Source organism: Equus asinus, chromosome 21 (assembly GCF_041296235.1).
Source record: "Equus asinus isolate D_3611 breed Donkey chromosome 21, EquAss-T2T_v2, whole genome shotgun sequence".
NCBI classification, from domain to species: Eukaryota; Metazoa; Chordata; class Mammalia; order Perissodactyla; family Equidae; genus Equus; species Equus asinus.
Genome location: NC_091810.1, coordinates 48,929,896 through 48,948,340, shown reverse-complemented (window position 1 = coordinate 48,948,340; position 18,445 = coordinate 48,929,896). Strand labels below are relative to the sequence as shown.

Here is an 18,445-nt window from a genome sequence, read left to right as displayed (position 1 = left end):
AGAACAGAGCTCAGAGCTTGGGGGCTGCAGCACTGGGGGGATGGAGTGCAGCTGTGCCATGATCCAGGAGCCCAAGCATCTGCTTAACTGGGGCCCCTTTTTGAAGAATCCTGGCCCTGAGGGCCCTTGGCCCAGAAACAGGCCCAAAGCCTCACAATCTGGCTGCACAGGAAATCTGACACCCCTTGAGCTCTCTTCCATCTCCCTTCTCTGGCACCCCTCTCCTCACTAAGCTTCCCTCCCATCCAGAGACCCCCTTCCTCTGTAAGCCCCTCTCTTATGAAGAGATGAGCCAGTGGTCCATGAGCTGCAGAGGCTCACTGGGAAAGGAGCCTCAGTCTATCTTCAGAGAAGCCCCTGGGCCTTCTCCTCACTCCCCACCCAGGGCTTAGAGTGCTGCATGACCCTTAGATTGCCAGGATGAGATTAGGGAATGAGGACTGCAAGTTGGAGAGATAGAGACACTCCTTTCCAACTGGTATGGGGGCCACAGCTATGGGGGTACTCCAGGACATTGCACCCACCTCTCTCCCAGCCTCAGGGGTGATATAACTCTTTCCCTCCCACACAGAGACAAGGGTTCTCCAGCCAAGCATGCAAGGCTACAACCTCATCTGTGGCTGCACTGATGGGCATCAGAGGTGCAGTAGCAAGCAGGCAGACAAAGTCTGTCTCTACCCCTCTCCAGCTCATAGGCCCCTGATCTTCAGATCCCTGCTCTTATGCAGAAGAGTCCCCTTCTAAGCGTTACCCACCTGTCCTCAGAGTCCTTAGGGTCCTCATGGCTGGGTGTCCCCCTGGCCTTAGGTGACAGAGTGGGCAGCAGTACAGATAGAGAACAGCTGAGCAGCTCCAGTCCCAAGGAGACGTCCACTCTGCTTACCAGGGAGTTCTTGCCTCAAACCCAGAGTTCCACTTGTGACAGGGCAAAATGCTGGGGACTCACAGGGGAGGCAGCCTACTCCCCTTAGGGCGAGTTGGGGTCTCCCAACTGGGAGGATAGAGGCCATGGGGGTCTTGAGCAAGAAAGAGGATCCACCATGATGTATGTCCTGGGCGCAGCCACCCTGGTACCCTGGCCATCCACACCAGAAGGGCCCAGCTACCTCCTTAGCATCAAGGGTGTAGGAGAGGGGTAGTATGAGGAGGGAGCTGTTGTTCTCTAGTGGAGCCTGCCCCTCTAGTGGCTATTGTACAGTAGCCTTGATGAGTATAAATAGCCTGGGCTGTTGGCACCTGGAAGCTGGTGCCTTGAAAGTGTGGAGCTGAGGCCTTGCTGCTGGCTCATCCCTCTCAAGGCTGCAAGAGCAATGCTGGCAGGGTTGAGGCAGAAGGGAACAGGCCTCCATACCTCTGCAGTGTGTTTGTTTGGGGTGGGAGGGAGTACAGGAGGCTTCACGTAGAGCCCTGGAGAGGGAATCGGGTCCAGGGAACAGGACAGGCAGACTGGGCAGTGGGAGAAGCCATTCTGGCTGCTGCATGCCTGGGTACACAACCCACCCCTCTTGGTTCCCATCTAAAAGTCCCCAGGGCCCTGTAACCTGGATCTGGGCCTTCCCTACCCTTCCTATTCTCTGGAGCCTTCTTGTTGACCCAAGCCCTTTCCAGTCTCAGGGTCTTTGCATGTGCTACTCACTCTGCCAGAAACTCTCTTCCCCCAGCTGCTTCTGGCACAGCTCCCACCTGACAAGTTCTCAGCAAAAATGTCACCTCTTGCTGTGGCTTTCCTCACCTCTCTATCTAAAGCTGTCCTTCATTCCCTCAAAGCAGCCTTTTTGTTTCATAGCATTCACCACAATTTGCACTTGAGTATTCATTTGTTCATTTACTGGTTCAAGGGCCAGTGTCTGTGTGGTCACCATTGAGTCCCCTGTGCATGGTGGCCAGGCACATAGCAGGTGCTCCATAAATACTCATTGCATCAAGGATCGCCCTCACTGGCTCCCTCTGTGGAGTGAGAGGCTAATGAGCCCTGCTCCCCTCCTATCATCCCTCAAGGTTAAGGGGCAGAGACAGGGCAGAGGCCAGCTTGAGCTTCCTCCTGACCCGGCATGGCCCAGAAGGAGCTTAGGGTTAACTCCTGGGTTGCTATGCTGATCCGGCCCCCCAGGGCCTGCCTAGGGCTGAGGTCATGTGGGTCTTGGTGGTTCTAGGAGGGGCCGGGACTGCCCCATGCTCCTCCGCATGGGTGGGGATGGTGACTGCTCCAGGGGCATGTTCACCTCATTCAAGGCACCAGGGCCCAGGTTCACATAGGCCGTGGGCAGCTGCACATAGTGGTCGCCATACAGTGCGGCCACCACGCGCTCCACTTCCCCTGTTAGCATCCTGAAGGTGGGTCGTGCTGCAGGGTCCTCTGCCCAGCAGCGCTCCATCACTGCATACCTGCAAGAGGAAGGAAACTTCAGGGGCAGGGTGTGTATCCCGACCCAGAGATTCTGGGCTGCCCACCGTTAACCCCCTGGCAGGCCACATAGGGGTGAGGACAGGTGACAGGGCCTTGTGCCTAGCATTGCCCAATCAGGGGCAGCTCTTCTCATCATTGTGATTGCCTTCCCACTCTGGCAGAGGTCAAATTACCTCAGGGATTAAGATCTTGGGTTCCTGTGCCCTGTGACCTGGGTGGTGTGATCTTGGGCAAGTTCCTTAACTTTTCTGTGCCTCTGGATCCTCCTCTGATCACAGAGCTATTGGGGCATAAGGTGAGAGGATGCCTGTAAAGTGCTTAGCTTAGGACCCAGCTCACAAGCTATCAGGGTTATCATCACATGTCTTTAGGAAGAAAGCCCAGATCCAGTGAAATGGGGATTAAAAGGCCTGAGACAAGGACAGGTGGGGCAGTACCAGTGGCACGATGGTTCCCAAGCAGAGTTTCTCTGGGTTTTCCTAGTGGGTCCTAGTACATTCCCCTTTATCTTGGGAATGTCATCCCTGCCTTAAATGATGCTCTAAGTGCCCTATACACAATAATCTCATATGATTCTCAGACTCTCTGAGGGTGGTACTATTATCATCTCAGCTTTACAGATGAGGAAAGTGAGGCCCAGAGAGGAGAAGGGACTTGTCCTGGAATAGTGGATGCTGTGTATGCTATCTGGATTACCTCCCTCATTCTTCCAGTAGCTGCTGATGGCTCATGGCTGATACCCTCTCTAGGAATTGCCCTAGGCAGAAAAAAACTGCCTCCTCCAAGCTCATACTCCCTCCTCGGGGACAGCTGTGACCAGCGACTGATTAAGGTCTGGTTCAAAGACCTGGCACCTTGATCTCAATTTCAGGAAACTCTGAAGGCCTATCCCAGATCAAGCAGTCCCTGTGGGATGGGCTGTGGCTTCTGCTGCATCTGCATCTCAGCCCAACTTCTCCCTCTGCCCAGTCTTGCTTCCCTTGCCCCCTACCTACCATAAATGCCCTGCACATAAATCTCCATCTCAGAGTCTGTTTCAGGGAGACTGACCTGGAGGCAGATTGGCAGTGAATTTGCCTTACTTCAAAGCAGATACATTGGTGAAGTGAATAATAAAGATCAAACTCAAGACAGGCAGGGCTGTGAGGAAGGGTTACTCATACCCGTCTGAGTCCAGCCTGAGACAGAATCACCAACTACCTTTACCTGTGACCTGGTTCTTCCTGTTCTAACCACAAAGACCTGGGCACAGCTGAGGCATGTGTACTGCTTATGAAGCTGAACCTTGAAACTAAACCCACCTGATAGACACTAATGACAACATGGCTGCCACCATGCCTTTGGGAACAGGGAATCTGAAACTACATCCAATGAGAAAATATCTCATCTGAAAACATGGAGGGGGCTAGGTGGGAGCCAATGAAACCTTTCCCTGAGGTTAAGTGAGTGAAAAAGATGGAGAACAGCCCCCCTTGGCGAGGATTGGAGGAGAGGAGTGCTGGGAAATCAAATCACAGGCCTCAACCCAGACTCTTAGTTGGGAATGCTGTTACCATGGCAACCATGATATCCCCCAAGCACCCAGCCCTGAATGGGGGCAGAACCAGTCCACAGATAGGAAACTGAGGCCCAGAGAGAGTCCCTTTCTTGGTCAACAAGAAGATCACTCAGAGAGCCAGGCATGAACTCTGTCTCCTGCTCCCTCCTTGTCTCAGGGGCCCAGCTCCCTCCCCTTCACCCCCTCCACATACTCACAGAGAATTGGGACAATACTCAGGCTGAGGCAGGCGCCGACCCTGAGCCAGGAAGTGAGTGAGGTCAAAAGGGTCAATGTTGGGGTATGGTGGGGCACCTCGTGTCAGCAGCTCCCATAGCAGCACACCAAACGACCACTGTGAGAGAGGAAGAGAGGAGGTGACTCAACTCTACCCCAAATTTTGGGGCAGGTGGGCTCCCCAGGTCCTCTACCTCCTGGAGCCCTCTAGCTGGAAATAGGGGGCTCCACTTCCCAATCAGAGTCCATTCCTCAATACCTCACAAGCATCTTCCCTCCGTCTCTTCCCACCAGCTGAACCTGCCCAGAGTGGAGCTGGGCAGGGCCTGGATTGTCTGTGAGGAGCCAATAAATTCACAGCCTTCTCTTGCCCTGGCAGATATCAGATTCTACCTGACACCTGCCCAAGAGACAGGCAATGGCATGTGGGGGCAGCCCAGCTTGGGGATTCCCTGGGCCCAGATCATCATCTGAAGCCTAACAGGGAAGGCCAATTGTTCACCAAGGACACTTCGGCCATGTGGACTCTGTTGCTGGTAAAGCCTCACCACGTCAGACTTGGTAGTGAATTTGTAGGTCTGGAGGCTCTCCAGTGCCATCCATTTGACAGGTAGGCGAGCATGGCGGTGCTGCCGAACACTGTAGTACTCCTTGTCCAGGACATAGCGAGCCAGACCAAAGTCAGCCACCTTGACTGTGAATGATTCATCCAGCCTGCGAGGGGAAATCATACTCAGGACTGGCCCCCACCAGGCCCTGAACCCACCTGTTCTATGCCCTTACAAGGTTTCAGAGTCATAGCATCCAATCCAAGCCTGCTCTGGGCAGACAGGAAAACTGATACCCAGAGAGCAGAGGACATGCCCAAGGCTGCATAGCAAAGGCTGGAGCATGGGCCCTTCCATGAGGTGCCTTTAGGCAGCTGTGTACCCTGGTGCCCTGGCCCCTTGCTTCACCCCAACAGCTCTGGCCCCTCACATGCAGTTCCGAGCAGCTAGGTCCCTGTGCACAAATTTCTGCTCTGCCAGGTACTCCATGCCGTGGGCTACCTGCAGGCCGAAGCTGATGAGGTCCTTCACCGTGGGGTTCTAGGGGCACAGGAGGGTCAGTAAGCAAGGACAGAGTAGTTCCATCCCCAGCTGCTGCCCAAGCCCCCCAACCCAGGACCAGCTGAGCACTGACCCGCTGGGGCGAGCGGATGAACCGGAGCAGGTCTCCATGTCGCATAAAGGGCAGTAACACACAAGGCAGCCCTTCAGGTGGCAGCACAATACCGATGAGAGCCAGCACATTTGGATGGTGCAGACCACGCATGAGCAGTCCCTCACGTAGGAAGGCCTCCACCTCCTGTACCTCTGTGATGCCTACAGAGTGGCTTGAGTCAGGCCCAGGGCAGGGCATCCCCTTACAAGGGTCAGATGGGGAAATGGAAAAGAAAGGTCTCTTGCTCAGGGTCACTCAACAAGGTGGTAGCACAGCAGGGATGAGGACCCTCTCAGCTTCTGCTCCACTTACGACTCAGTGACTTGACGGCACAGTGGATTCGATTCTGGGCCTTGTCTGTGTATTCTCCATGGTAGACAACTCCAAAATGCCCTGGTGAGGGAGAGATGGTGAGAGGGGCCCCAGTGCCCAGGGTTCACACCACACCCTCTCATTGGCAACCAGACTTCAGAGCACCAACTGGCAATCTGACATTAAAAACAAGTAGCAGCCACATGATGGCATAGCGTGCAGCCCTCCTGTGCCCACTTAATGTGCATCAGAACCCACTGAAGACAGAATTCCTCTTTTACAGATGAGCAAATGGAGGCTCAGAGAGGTTGTATGGTATGCCCAAGGTCATCCAGAGCAGAGTCCTGCCCAATTGTCCCTTCAGGCCATGTCATCTCAGGACTCATCTCTGCCCCAGCCCCGCCTGGCCTGGCCATAATACCTTTGCCAATGACTTGGTTACTGTGGGTAACCACATGTTCATGGGGAATCAGCACATCCTTGACCTCGGCCAAGAGTGAAGAGTCCAGGTCCCCAAGCTGGATGGACTCTGTCTGCAGCAGTGGGATACAGGACCCATCCCTACTGTCTGAGAAGGACGCTCTGTGGACCCGAGTGGTGGAATCCAGACCATCAATGGCAGGGGCTGCTGTGAAGGAGAGGGAGTAAGGGACTTGTGGAGCAGAGGGTATGAGCCTAGCTTCTAGCTCCTCCACCATCTCACCAAGGCCATTTCTGCAGTCAGACCCTGAGTGAAGCATAGGTAGAGACACAGCTCCAGTGGTCCTGTTCAGGGATGCCGGGTTATCCAGGTTTGGAGAAAGGACTGTGGAAAGACAGCCCCTGATGGCCAGCCTCTCCAAGCTCCTAGAGGCCAATCCCCACCCAGGAGGTGTAGGCAGACCCCAAAGGTCAGGACAGAGAGAGGATATATGGATTCGGAGATGCCATTGTTTAGGGGTTGGCGTGAGTCAGGATGGGAGTGGAGAACTCACCTAGCTGCTTCTTCCGCCGGTAGTTGAAGACTAATGCAGTGGCCAGTACAGCCACAAGTAGGAGCAGGGCCAGCAGGACACCAAGGAGTGTCCTCTGTGGGAACCTCTGTCGGGCTTGCTGCACTACCCTGCCCAGGATGTGACATTCACCATTCACGCAGACCTGGGGGCAGGTGGCAGCTTAGGCCCAGCCTGCAGGCCCCAGCCCATGTCTCCTGTGGAGGGCAAGCTGAGCTGCCTACCTGCAGTGGGGTGCCATCCTTGCCAAGTTGCAGGGAGGGGGGCAGGGGACAGATGACCACATCCCCCCGGAGCTCGTGCTGGCAGCTCTCACCACCCACGGTCACGTTCACATCCACACAATCAGCCACAGAGCCCAGCCCAATATACTGCAGAGACAGTCATGGGGACTGGCCAGTGCTCCCATCTACTTTGGGCAGGCTTCACCCATAACCCTCCACTCTCCCCACCCTCCATCCCCTACATTTACCTCAAACTTAATCGCATGCTCCTCAGGCTTCAGTGGGGCCAGTTTGGTGCTGGGTGGATGGGGTGGGGGCAGGAAGCGAAAGCCAGGAAGTGTGAAAGCAGGAGCTCCATCCCCCCAGGCACTCAGGTTCCCCGTCACCCACCCCTGGGGGCCTCGGACCACATATTCAGGCAGGCGACACCAATGCTGCTCCGGGAGCTGCCCTTCACACTGCTGGGGCCCATGAGAGTGGTTAGCCAGGCATCCCACCTATGGCTACCCCAGTCTTCTCAGCCCAGACCAGTCAGGGAACTTGTCTGGCCTTCCTCCGTCCTGGCCAGTGCCCACTGGGCAGCTGCCAGTGCCCACTCACCCTATTTTCCACTGCCCTAAGCCCATCCTGGAAAGATAGCACTAAATGCCACACTGAAGTCAGATGCTGGCCACGGATGGTGACACGGGAGCCACTGTGAAGGAGAGCAGGGTGGTAGGCTTGGGGTGCTCTCTGAGGCTGGCTCCCTCATTCCTAGGAAACCAGAGCAGGCAACGAAGTGACACTTACGTGTAGCCACAGTTGGGGCTGATGCCCAGAATGACGGGGTCTTCCTGATAGTGGAAGGTCCAGGAGCCAGGCACCTCAGCACCTCCCACCTGCAGCTGAATGGGAACGCTGGCCACAGCAGCCCCAGGGGGCGTGATACATAAAAGCTGCCCCTCAGTGACCCTGCAGAACAGGGGAATTGTACTCAGGGGCACCCTCATGTGAAAGGCAGGCCCACCTCCTCCAATGGTCTGCCGAACCCCTGCCCTGACAGGGATCCAAGCCCCACCTGGTGATGGCTCCCCTGGGTGGCTTTCCATTTCCTAGCCTGCAGGCACTTACTGTTTCAGCAGGCACTCAGTCCCATTGACCAACACAGCCTGGCTGGTGCCTGCAGACAGGTCCTGGCCTTTAAGGGTGAGGCAGGTACCCCCTGCCTTTGGGCCAAATAGGGGTTGTACTGCTCTCAGCACTGGCTCCTAAGAGAGTATGGAGGTGGCTTACCTGCAGTAGGAGGCCCTCCACTCCAAGCCCTTCCCTGCCCGTACTGCCCAGCTGGCCAAGGGCACAGACAAGGCAAGATGGCCTCACCAGGAAAGAGAAGCCTTGCAGCATGGAGGTGCCGTCTACCCAGAAGTGCTTGCCCCTTGGCATGTTGGTCACGGTGAGGCTGATGTTGGCAGGCCCGGCTGCCTGTGTGCTCAAGGGCTTCAGCTCACACTCAAGCTCCTCTACAAAGTCCTTCCGGGGCACTGGGCTGGGGGACCGGGGAAGTTAAAGTCAGCTGGGCATCACACAGGCTTAGTTGCATGCCGGCCACAAAACACAGGTCTCCTCTAAGCCTGAGGATGGCATCTCTCCACCCATGCCTTCCTCCAGGGTAGAAGGGCTCTGGCAGGGCAGAGACTAACTTTGCCCAATCTATGACTCAACAGACAGGTAGGGCATATGCAGGCTTAAGAAGGAACAGAGATATCTCCCCAGATACAAAGCAGCCAGAGCCACTGCAGCTTGCCCCATACCTCCCTCCCCCCGATAAGCAGAGGACAGGGTCTCACAGAGAAGGGGCTGCTTGGTTGCTTCCATCAGGGATAGGAAGGGCAGGGACCACCTGGTACCTGAGGTTTGAGCTGTCCTTGGCCAGTACTCGGCAGGGACTTTCCCCCACGGTGACCCGATGAGTGCCCTCAGGCACTAGTCCAGCAGGGTACAGGTAGAAGTTGGAGCCACACAGGGTCAGCCTTGTGCTGCCCCTTAGGGGTCCACTGTGGGGGTAGAACTGAGAGGGGAGCAGATAGCCTGAGTCCCTTTGTGGGCCAGGACTCTCAGCCCTATCTGCTTCTCCCGACTTTTCTGCTGATCCCCTTGCCTGCCCCAGGTTCCAGTCATTCTAGGTCACTTGTTAGTCCTCACTCAAGCACCTTTCTGCCTCCAGGTCTTTGCTTGTGCCATTCCCTCTGCCAAGAATCTCCTCCTTGGAGATATTAAAGACATCCCAGGCCTGAGGAAGATCATGGTCAAGACCTGTTGACCCCCCATCCCAGGCCCAGCTTGTCCCATCTTACTTGTGCCCTGCCAGGCAAGCCATACCTCAGTAAGCTCAGGTGGGCAATAGTCCTGTTGCCAGGAGCCAGGACACTCCTTCTGCCGGCCACACATGCCCCCACACCATCCACAGCCCATGAAACGCTGTGCCCTCAGGCAACGCCAACAGGTGAGGAAGTGGCGGCAGCCAGGGCCTTGGATAGGTACCTGGAAGACCTTGGAGGGGCAGACAGGCGGCTCAGGGATGACTGGAGGGAGGGACTAGGCCCCATAGACTCCCTGATCCCATTGTAGTTCAGGGTGGTGAGACCTGTGTCAGTGCCTCCCTGATTTGGGTAGGGAGGCTGTGCTCCCACAACCCTGGCCCCAGGCCCTGTCCCTGCTCACCTTACCTGGTCCCCAGAGGCAAAGAGCAGATGATCCCCAAGGCGACTGACATCCCGTTGAATGGGCTGCCCATTACTGCCCAGTGAGAAGTTGGATACATACAGCAAGAAGTTGAAAGATCTGGCCAGCTCCACCTGGGACAGGTCAACTGTGAGCAAAATGGGGATGGGATCCTGGGAATAAGGGGCTATGGAGATGAGAGACCTACCTGCAAGATGCGCCCATCAGCTGTGCCCATGTGGGCAACTGTGACATTGTCGAGGCGTGTCACATGCAGCGCGGTGACCTGCACTGGTCCTAACAGCCCGTTGAACAGGTCCACACGTAGAAGGCTGCCGCTGACCAGCAGAGGGAAGTGGTAGCAACTGGCATTGGGGCTGGGGGCCTCTAGGCCAGGCTGGGGAGCATCAGGGAAGGAGTCAGGGCTCATCCACATGCACTGACCCACTGGGGCCTCTGTCAGTGACCACAGCAGCCTAAACTCCCACCCCTTACCTGGCCTGGCTGGAGAGTCTCCGCAGCCCCCTCTCATCCATGAGGCTCTCAGAGGTAGCAAGGTCAGGGAAGAAGGCCCATGCTGGAAAGCCGGCGCCCCCTACACCTTACCCTACCTTGCCACGTCCATTCTGATAATGAGTTAGAGTCTTACAGATCCAACCCCATTCTGTCCTCCCAACCACCCTGTAGTGTGGGGTGTTCTCCTCATCCCCATTTTACAGATAAGGAAACAGGCTCAGAGAGGTTTGCTCACTTGTCTAAGGACTTAGAATCCCCTCAGGAGAGGAGCCAGGTTGGAAGTCTGAGCTCTTAGTCAAAGTCCTCTCCCGCCCCCTGCTGGTTCTGCTCTGCATTTCAGCAAACTCTGTCCCCTCTGTGGGCTTGTTTCCACACCTGCATAAGGGGGCTGAACTCTGAGGTTAACCGGCCAGCAAGGGGTTGGTAACATGATCCTTCTCCCTGAATCTCCAAAGGTCTTCCTGAACCTCCAGCTGCACCCTCCTTCAGGGTACAAAAGGGATAAACCAAGGCCTAAAGCCCTGGGTGCTAGGCTAGGCCTTCAGGACTGGGAGACACTAACCTCTCCCTTGCTCTTAGCGGGAAAGTGTTTTGGGGCTGCACTCAGTGTCCCAAGGTAGGGCTGTGGAGGCCTCTGGGAAGCCAGGAAGCCAGTCTATGAATGCAAGGTATTGAAGCTGGGTGCAAAGTGCAGCCGGGCTCAGTAGCCCTAGTTGCTTGAGACCCTCCCTCGCCAGCCCTGAGGGCACTCCTCAAGGCTGATAAGAGGCCCCTATCAGACCAAGAATGCTTAACCCATTCCTGAAACCTCAGCACTGAGTAGGAGCCCTGGTGGAAAGACCAGGTGCAGAGCTGGGATCCAAAACTCCATGCGTTCTGGGTCTGTAGCCGGGTGGGTGAGGACTGAGATTCTGTTCTCACTGGAGGTGGATAAAGGGCCTGGCTCTAGCCAGAAGCCAGCCAGGTGTTTTCAGCATGACTCAGGGACAGGTGGGGCTGTGGGGTGGAAAAGAGGCCCTACCCTAGTCAGGGCCACACCCCAGCCTTCTTGTCCCTGGGCTCCAGGGCCTTAGCTCTGGGTCCCTAGGCTTGTCTAGGGGCCCCTGGCTTCTGAAAACACTGGACTTAAGTGTCGAATGCCAGGGCCAGCCCCGTGGCCGAGTGGTTAAGTTCGCGTGCCCTGCTGCAGTGGCCCAGGGTTTCACCGCTTCGGATCCTGGGCGTGGACATGGCACTGCTCATCAAGCCATGCTGAGGTGGCATCCCTCATGCCACAACTAGAAGGATCCACAACTAAAAATATACAACTATGTACTGGGGGCTTTGGGGAGAAAAAGGAAAAATTAAAAATAAATAAATAAATAAAAATTTAAAAATCTTTAAAAAAAAAAAAAGTACCCAATGCCCCATAGAGGGTGACTCCTCCAGACTCAAACCCTACGTGAACCCATGGAGGGCAGGTACCAGCTCTGAGTCCCTCAGGCTTCCTGAAGCCAGCCACAGTGAGCATACAGTGGGTATTGCCCCAGAGGCTGCATGCTCAGTCACTGGACAAACACTGTACAGACTGGTTCATACACCTCCCAGGGGCCTGGCCAGCCTGTGGGCAGGGCTTGAGATTAGTTCTCCTGGAGCCTGGCACTGCCCAGTTGTGCTGGGTGTCTTCTGACCCACTGACCACTAGCCAAGTTGGGGAGAGGTTCTGACTCCCCAGAGGGAAGGAGAGGAAGGCAGGCAGGGCTTCCCAGGCCCAGACAAGGGATCTCCATTCCTAGGGCCTCCTCAAACCAGATGGACTCTGCTGAGGGAGGGAGGCTGAAGATTCCTCACCCCTCATTGTATATAAGTTCTCACCCCATGTCTGGCGCATCAATAGGAACTGGAAAGGAGTCAGTGGAGAAGGTCACAGCAGGGCCAGGGCCACATGGCAGCCAGAGATTCTGAGAGCAGTGACTGTGGGTCAGCTCTCTGAATGACCACTTGTCCAATGCTGTTCACCCCATTTCCTTGGTTTAATTTCTTGTAATCTAGGGTGGGACTATTTCAATGGTTTCAAGAAATAGGTTTCGGTTTTGTCCTTAGGGAAGCTTTGTAAAGAATGTCCTATTTGTCTCTGTTCCACCTTGCTGCCACCATGGCTGGAGAGAACCTGGTTAGGGTCTGCTGGAAAAAGCCCCTAATTCAGCATGGGCTGGAAGACCTCCTGTCTAGGGTGAGAAGGGGCAGGGCCCCAGCTACAGAAGAAAGTCTGGGACTCCTACGTGGTGAGCCAATTCCAACCAGCCCTTCCTAGGCTGTTACTCATCCCTAGATGTTTATAGTTGTTTGCACAAGACTGGGATGACCTTCCTGGAATCTACTAGAGCCAAGCTGCCTTCCTACCACATCCCAGGTCCTCCCTCAACACCCCATGGAGAACTGTCATGGATGAGTGGGTCAGTGAAGCCCTCCAAACTTCCAAGGCTCAGGACGCTCCCTAGAATTGGGGTGGGGGAACATTCTCTGACAACTCCTGCCCCACCCTCTTTGAAAAGCAGAGCAAAACAAGCGCTCCCACAGGGAAAGTGAAACTGTTGGTGAGCAGCTGCCTGTGTGGGGGGCGGGGAGGGCGGGGGGTATGCTGTTTTGGAGGGCAGGGGCTATGCTGTTTTTCTGTGTGTGTCCTTGAGGGTATGTGTGGTGGGGAGGTAAGAAGGGACACCCAGCATTCTACCCAGACTGGCAGTGAGACAGCTATGATGCAGTCCAGTTCTCACATAATCAGGGAAACTACCTAAAAAATCAGAGGCCATGCTAGGTAAGAGGGTGAAAGAAGAAAATGGGACAGCAACAGGGGCTAGCCTGGTGGGGACATGAGCCTCCAGTGTGGCCTTTGGCCTATTCCCTCACACCAGCCCCAGCACTAAGGAATCGAGTGGAAAAGAAAACTTCTGCCCACCTGCCCTCCTCCTCTAGACCCTCTCAGTGGTGGAAGGAAAGCGGCCTAGATTCAGCCCTGTGCTTCCAGGTGAGGACCCCTTCTTTCTGCTCACCGGGTTGGGGCATAAACTGGGCAACTGGAAGAAGTCGAGGCCTCGCCGGAGGCCGGGATGGACCGAAGACTCACAACAGCGCTCTACACCTTGGTCGATGAGAGTGTCCATCAGGTCGATGGGGAAGGCACAGACGACAGAGTTGGGACTCACACCGGGGCTGCTGTCTCTGCTAGCCCCAAAAACCCCGAATAACACTTCCTGGCTCTCAGCGATGCTCAGCTCAGCAGCCAGTTGGCCGCCCACCGGAGCCGTGTGGGCTGCGCGCAGCACTGGGTAGGGCTGCCCACCCTCAGGGGCCCCACGTCGCCGACGTTTAGGCTCATAATGGCAGTCAAGGATGAGCTCGCGGTAATCACCCAGGTCCGTCTCGGCAGCGTTAAGCCGCGCCAGGCGCGTGTGTAAGGCACCAGGAGCGGCTGCCACGTTCGCTGGTTGCACGGTCAGGAAATAGACGAAGGTTCCCGAGTGGAAACTGTATACGTATTCAATATGGTAGGAAGTGAGGTGCGACGGCAGCACTGACAGCGCTGGAAAGCCTGGTGCGAATCCTGAGGCGTCGGCCTTGAGGCGCCGGATGGACACCGAGCGCGGGCTGAAGCTGGCGGCCACTGTCGTGTTCAATGAGGATGCCACATAGAAGTAGGAGGCATGGCCCTGCTCAACCACGGTCACAAGGGTGCCCAGAGGGCTAGCCACACAGTCGGGGCAGTCCTCGGGTCGGTTTTGGTGTGCAGAGAAGAGGCAGGCTGGCGGCGCCAGGTGCACTACTGTCCCGTGCAGCTCTAGCTCATGCAGGAAGCAGCGGCCATGCAGGCTGGAGCCACAGCTGACCAGTGCGGGCAGCGCCGGCTCCAACACCAGCACCTGCGCATCTGTGTCTCCCGGCGGGCCGTGGAGGCCTGGACCACAGGCCTCACACGTCTGGCAGCCAGGGGCCCCAGCAGGGCCCGTGACCAGGCTCTCGACTGGCTGCAGACCAGGCCCAAGCACGTGCAGGCGATTGCGTGTGGCCACAAACACGGCACTCCCTTCCCCAGCGCCATCGTAGGTCGTCAGAGCCTGTATCGGGCCGCCGGCCAAGAAGCTGGGGACCACGTACTTCACATCAAAGTCGCGGGAGGCGGCGTAGGGGGTGCGCGGGCACTGCCAGGACCCACCCGTCGCCGGCAAGGTCGGCAGCAGAAGCAGCAGCAGCAACAGGGTGGGCTGAGACGGCGGCGGGAGGAGCGTCATTGAGGCCCAACTGGGGCCCCAGGGGGATTCCTAAAGGCCGGGGCCTGGCTGGGAGCGGACTTGAGGTCTGGACAGGGACCCGAGTCCAGCGGTGGTACTGAGAGCTCTCGGGCAGCCAACCCCGGCCCGGGGCTCCTGCGATGCCCACCGTCTTCTCCTGCCCTCGAGTTTGAGCACCTGGCGCGGGCTGACACACACACGGGCAGGGAACAGAGAGGGCGCCTCACCTGCCGTCCCAGTTGCCTCCCGGAGCTGGCGCTTGGAGCAGTCTGCCTCGGACCGAAGGCGCCGCGCGGGGGGGGGGGGCGGGGCCAGGCCGCTGGGCGGTTCTGTGGGTGGGGCCTGTTGAAGGCCTGGCCTAGTCCAGCCTCTCGGCCCACCTTGGAAGCCTGGGTCCTACACCTTCTCTTTTCTCAGTGGCCTGTGGGTGGGTGTGGATGGAGTGGCCTGGAGAGAGATAAGTAGGCCTGAGCCGTCCCATCCCGCCCCCCACGACTGGCTGGGCCAAGGTGGGGGTGGAGGAGACTGCCTTAGTGTCAGTGAGGGTTGGAAAACCACCTGCCTCATTTCTTCCCTTGGAGCCAGTTTACAGCAACACCCTCAGATGCTGGTTCCCAGGCAAGGCCTGGGGGACCCACTGTGTGGGGAACAGAGACCAGGAATGTATGGAGGACCAGAGGGAAGAAGTGGAGGGACCCCAGGAGTGACGAACCCCTCTGTGGGGAGGAACCATCTTTCTGTAGGTCTGCCCTGGGCTGTCAGTGACTGGATCATGTCAAAAGCTGCTTTGCACTGGCCCACCCAGGGTGATAGGGTTATAAAAGGGGCCAGCCCTGCTGGCTGGAAATCAGAGTCAGAGGAGAGGCACCTTATGTGGAGGCCGAGCCCTAGCTCTGGTCCCTCCACTGCTGCCTCAGTATATGGAAGCTGTAGGATGGGGATAACAAAATATACAATGCTAGCCTTCCTTTCTGGTTCTGCTCCAGTGGCCCCTCATGTGGGGGAAGCATGAGCTTTAGTTCTCAGGGCACCTCTAATTTCCTCTGTTAGCCTAGCCGGGCCTCAGCCTCTCAGTCTCTGAAATGAGGATGTTATTCTGACTAGGTGGTTGCCCAGAGCTCTCTCCAGGCTATGATGTATATGGGGTGAGGGCAGAGGAGGCAACTAGGTCTGCTCTTGCCATCTCTCACCTGGACCTCGGTGGCTGCCCCTTGGTAACTGGTCCCCTTCAACACTGGAGGGAGGCATTGGGGGACATCCTCAGCCTGACAGCCTTTTCAGCCAGGTGGGCCTGGGGGTGCTTCATAGAGTGACCCTTGGGCTGAGGTCCAAGGGACCTGTGTGCTGTGGGTTCCAGGGCTTTGAAGGGTAAAGAGTGTGGGGGAGAGAGAAGGCTTCAGGCCAACAGGATTCAGCCTGGTCCGGGGAGCTGTATCTCCTCTACTCCCCAACCCAGCCCATACTCTTGTTCCTCCCAGGAGCACTCTTTTGCCTTCTTCCTCTTGCAACTTAGATGGCACCTCTTCCAGGAAGCCTTCATGATCCAGGTAGTACAGGTCCATTTCCTGGGTCCCACAAACACTGTGGTATACCCACCCCAGCACAGTTCTTCTGAACACTTGCCTCCCCCACCCCGCCACATTCCTAATGCTGGACTCCCCTCCCCCTCCAGGCTGGAGCTTGATGAGCACCTGGTGACTGAGCGAGGAAACAGGGGTAGCCACACCCAGTGCTGGGAGCATACCTTGACTGAGGCACTGTAAAAGGCACTCCCTTGCTAGCCAGAATTGGCCCGGAAATGAATAAACACCCATTGAAAATTGTGGCACGGTTCCCATGTTCCAGTCAACATGTCTAAAGACAGTCATATGGGGCAAAACTGAAATGAAACATTCTCTGCCTGGTGCCAAGACATGGGTTCTTGTGACCCTTCATCCCACCTCTGGACATTTGGAGAGATTTCTGGGGGTTGGGAGGAGACTCCAGGGGCCCTCCATGATCACCCTAGCCACCCGTTTTGGGAGTAGGGGTGCAGCAGTCAATAGTTGGTTCTTTGCTGCCGCCATGTAGCCAAGCTGTTGGCTACCCCCAGGCCGACGTCTCCTCGCAGGCAGCGTTGGTCCTTGACAGCGGACATCCACAGAAGCACTCCTTCCTCCTTCTCCATCCGCTTGCTCCACAGGAAGGGACAGGTAAGCCATGCTGGGGAAGTCAGCTAATGGGGCCTTGCAGTGCTGTGTACAAGCACTCCCCCAAGGTGAACTCACAAGGCCTGGCCCTTTTTCAGGTTAGGACCTGCCCAACTACCCTGGCATCTGTCACTTTGAAGGAGTGCTAGCCACTTTGCCCCCATTCCCCTCTAAACACTACTCCAGAGAACTAGTGCCAGCCTCTTTTTCCAACCCAAAGAGATTGTCTTAGTGGCAGCACAGGGACCTCTCTAACCACATCACTTTGCAGCCTTAAAACATTCAGTGGCTCTCCATTGCCAGACTTTTACCTGAAGTTCGAGAACCTAGGCCTTGAAGATTCCTCTAGCTTCGTTGTAAACCAGTCATCCAAGTTCTTTACCAGGTCCTTTCGTTTGTACATGCAGATGCCTTCACTAGGAGAGCCTTCCCTATTTGTTATCGCTTCCTTGATCCCCAAACAGATAAACCACACACTCCTAGATGCCTACTGTCCTAGGTACACACAGTCATCTAATCGTTACTACCCCTTCTCACCCCTGCCCAAAATAGGTGAACTGCAGAGAAGCCAAGGGCCCTACAGGGATCAGGGCAGTCAACAGGGGCGCCTAGGGGCTGACTGCTGACCAGAATAACATCAGTAGCAGTCAGGGACAGATGGCTGGCAACATCCCCAGAAGCAGTGGTTTGGTGCCCTAGCCAGGAGCAGAAGCAGGAAACAAGCAGAAGAGAGACCCAGGGCATGTGTGCAGGGTGAGCAGCACCCACCAAACCTGTGGTGGGCCCCCAGGGGCTTTGGGTCTGGGCAAGTGGCCTGCTGCTATACCCATTCTAATGTGATCTGAAGTGGGGCCAAGGGCAGGGGCTATGCTTCCATTTCCTGGGACAGTAAGTAGAATAATTCTAGTACATCCTTGGCCCATGACACCCACATAGACACATTCTCCAACATGGGTTGGTTTTAGTGGCAGATTACCTTGGCCCAGCTCTCAGAGACTGCATGAGGGTGAATTACTCTACAGCCTGAAGATCATATTCAGTGGACATTCTCTCCCACAAACACTTCCTAAATCTTTTGCTCCCCCAGCCAATGAGATGGTTAAGTTGTGGCAGAACTGAGAGAGCCCTCCAGCAGCAAAGTAGAGGCTTTCTGCACTGTGCCTTAGGCTCTGCCCAAAGAGAGTCTCATGATAGAGTGAATGGAGCTGGGCCTTCACTGCCAAGCCTCCTGCAATGTCCATGGTGACCCACTTAGACTGGGCCATGCCAGGGAACAGGGTGACTGAAGAGGACCCAGTGTACCTCATGGCATCAGCCTTTCTTAGGGCAGGATCTACTCCTGCCATAGAGGTCAGCTGGGTCTTCTCTCAGGCCCTCCAGCTCACTCCTGGGGGCCTTTCCAAGGAATGTGCTGGCTGGAGGTGGGGGAGCTGAGGTGGACAGCTCTTCATAAGAAGGCCCAAGCTGGAACAATTTCCTCAAAGGACTACAGCTATAATGAGGGTGGACTCTGAATTTGTTGCTGAATACTGGACCACCTCACCAGGGCTCAGACTCTCTCCACTTGCCTGTCCCTATCTTATTCAGCTCAGCCACTACAGCAGCCCATTAAGCAGAGCCACAGCCAGGGCTCCCAGGGTGGTTGGGAGGTCCCCTCTCACTCCTAGGTGGGCTGGAGACCCCATCTAGGAGTGAGAGGGGAGGCATCAGGGGCTCAGAAAGAGTATGGGAGTGGGCCTGGGGGGGAGGGCATGGCCAGTGAGGTGGTAGAGAACACTTTACATGTGGCTGGATTTCAGCTGAATGAAAACAGCCGCAGCCCAGGGTCTGATTCTGAGCGTATGTGGCCTGATGCTGTAT

General features: G+C 56.3%; 1 protein-coding gene across 12 annotated transcripts; it reads right to left on the bottom strand.

The window, feature by feature from the left end:
• Positions 1-1,801: 1,801 nt before the first annotated feature.
• MST1R (macrophage stimulating 1 receptor) lies at positions 1,802-14,677 on the bottom strand. 12 transcript variants are annotated; one of them, XM_014840461.3, is made up of 20 exons: positions 13,161-14,677; positions 9,821-10,009; positions 9,618-9,746; positions 9,271-9,441; positions 8,799-8,959; positions 8,272-8,437; positions 8,023-8,159; positions 7,702-7,863; positions 7,513-7,606; positions 7,161-7,370; positions 6,913-7,059; positions 6,671-6,833; positions 6,400-6,501; positions 6,118-6,324; positions 5,697-5,777; positions 5,364-5,545; positions 5,160-5,269; positions 4,730-4,895; positions 4,163-4,299; positions 1,802-2,385 (listed from the first exon to the last, which is right to left on the bottom strand). In XM_014840461.3, exons 1-20 carry the CDS (start codon positions 14,394-14,396, stop codon positions 2,130-2,132), a joined length of 4,206 nt encoding a protein of 1,401 aa, XP_014695947.2. In that variant the 5' UTR covers positions 14,397-14,677; the 3' UTR covers positions 1,802-2,129. The 12 variants fall into 12 exon arrangements, with proteins under 12 accessions (XP_014695947.2, XP_014695946.2, XP_014695948.2 ...); XM_014840460.3 differs by having other exon boundaries at positions 7,161-7,373; positions 13,161-14,537; XM_014840462.3 differs by having other exon boundaries at positions 6,118-6,321; positions 7,161-7,373; positions 13,161-14,537.
• Positions 14,678-18,445: the final 3,768 nt, after the last annotated feature.

Coding starts and splice junctions, on each gene's coding strand:
- MST1R (XM_014840458.3), bottom strand. CDS start 14,396: ATGACGCTCCTCCCGCCGCCGTCTCAGCCCACCCTGTTGCTGCTGCTG. Junction 7,864..8,022: donor ACTGAGTGCCTGCTGAAACA/GTAAGTGCCTGC, acceptor CCTGTTCTGCAG/GGTCACTGAGGGGCAGCTTT. Junction 7,060..7,160: donor AGCATGCGATTAAGTTTGAG/GTAAATGTAGGG, acceptor CTGTCTCTGCAG/TATATTGGGCTGGGCTCTGT.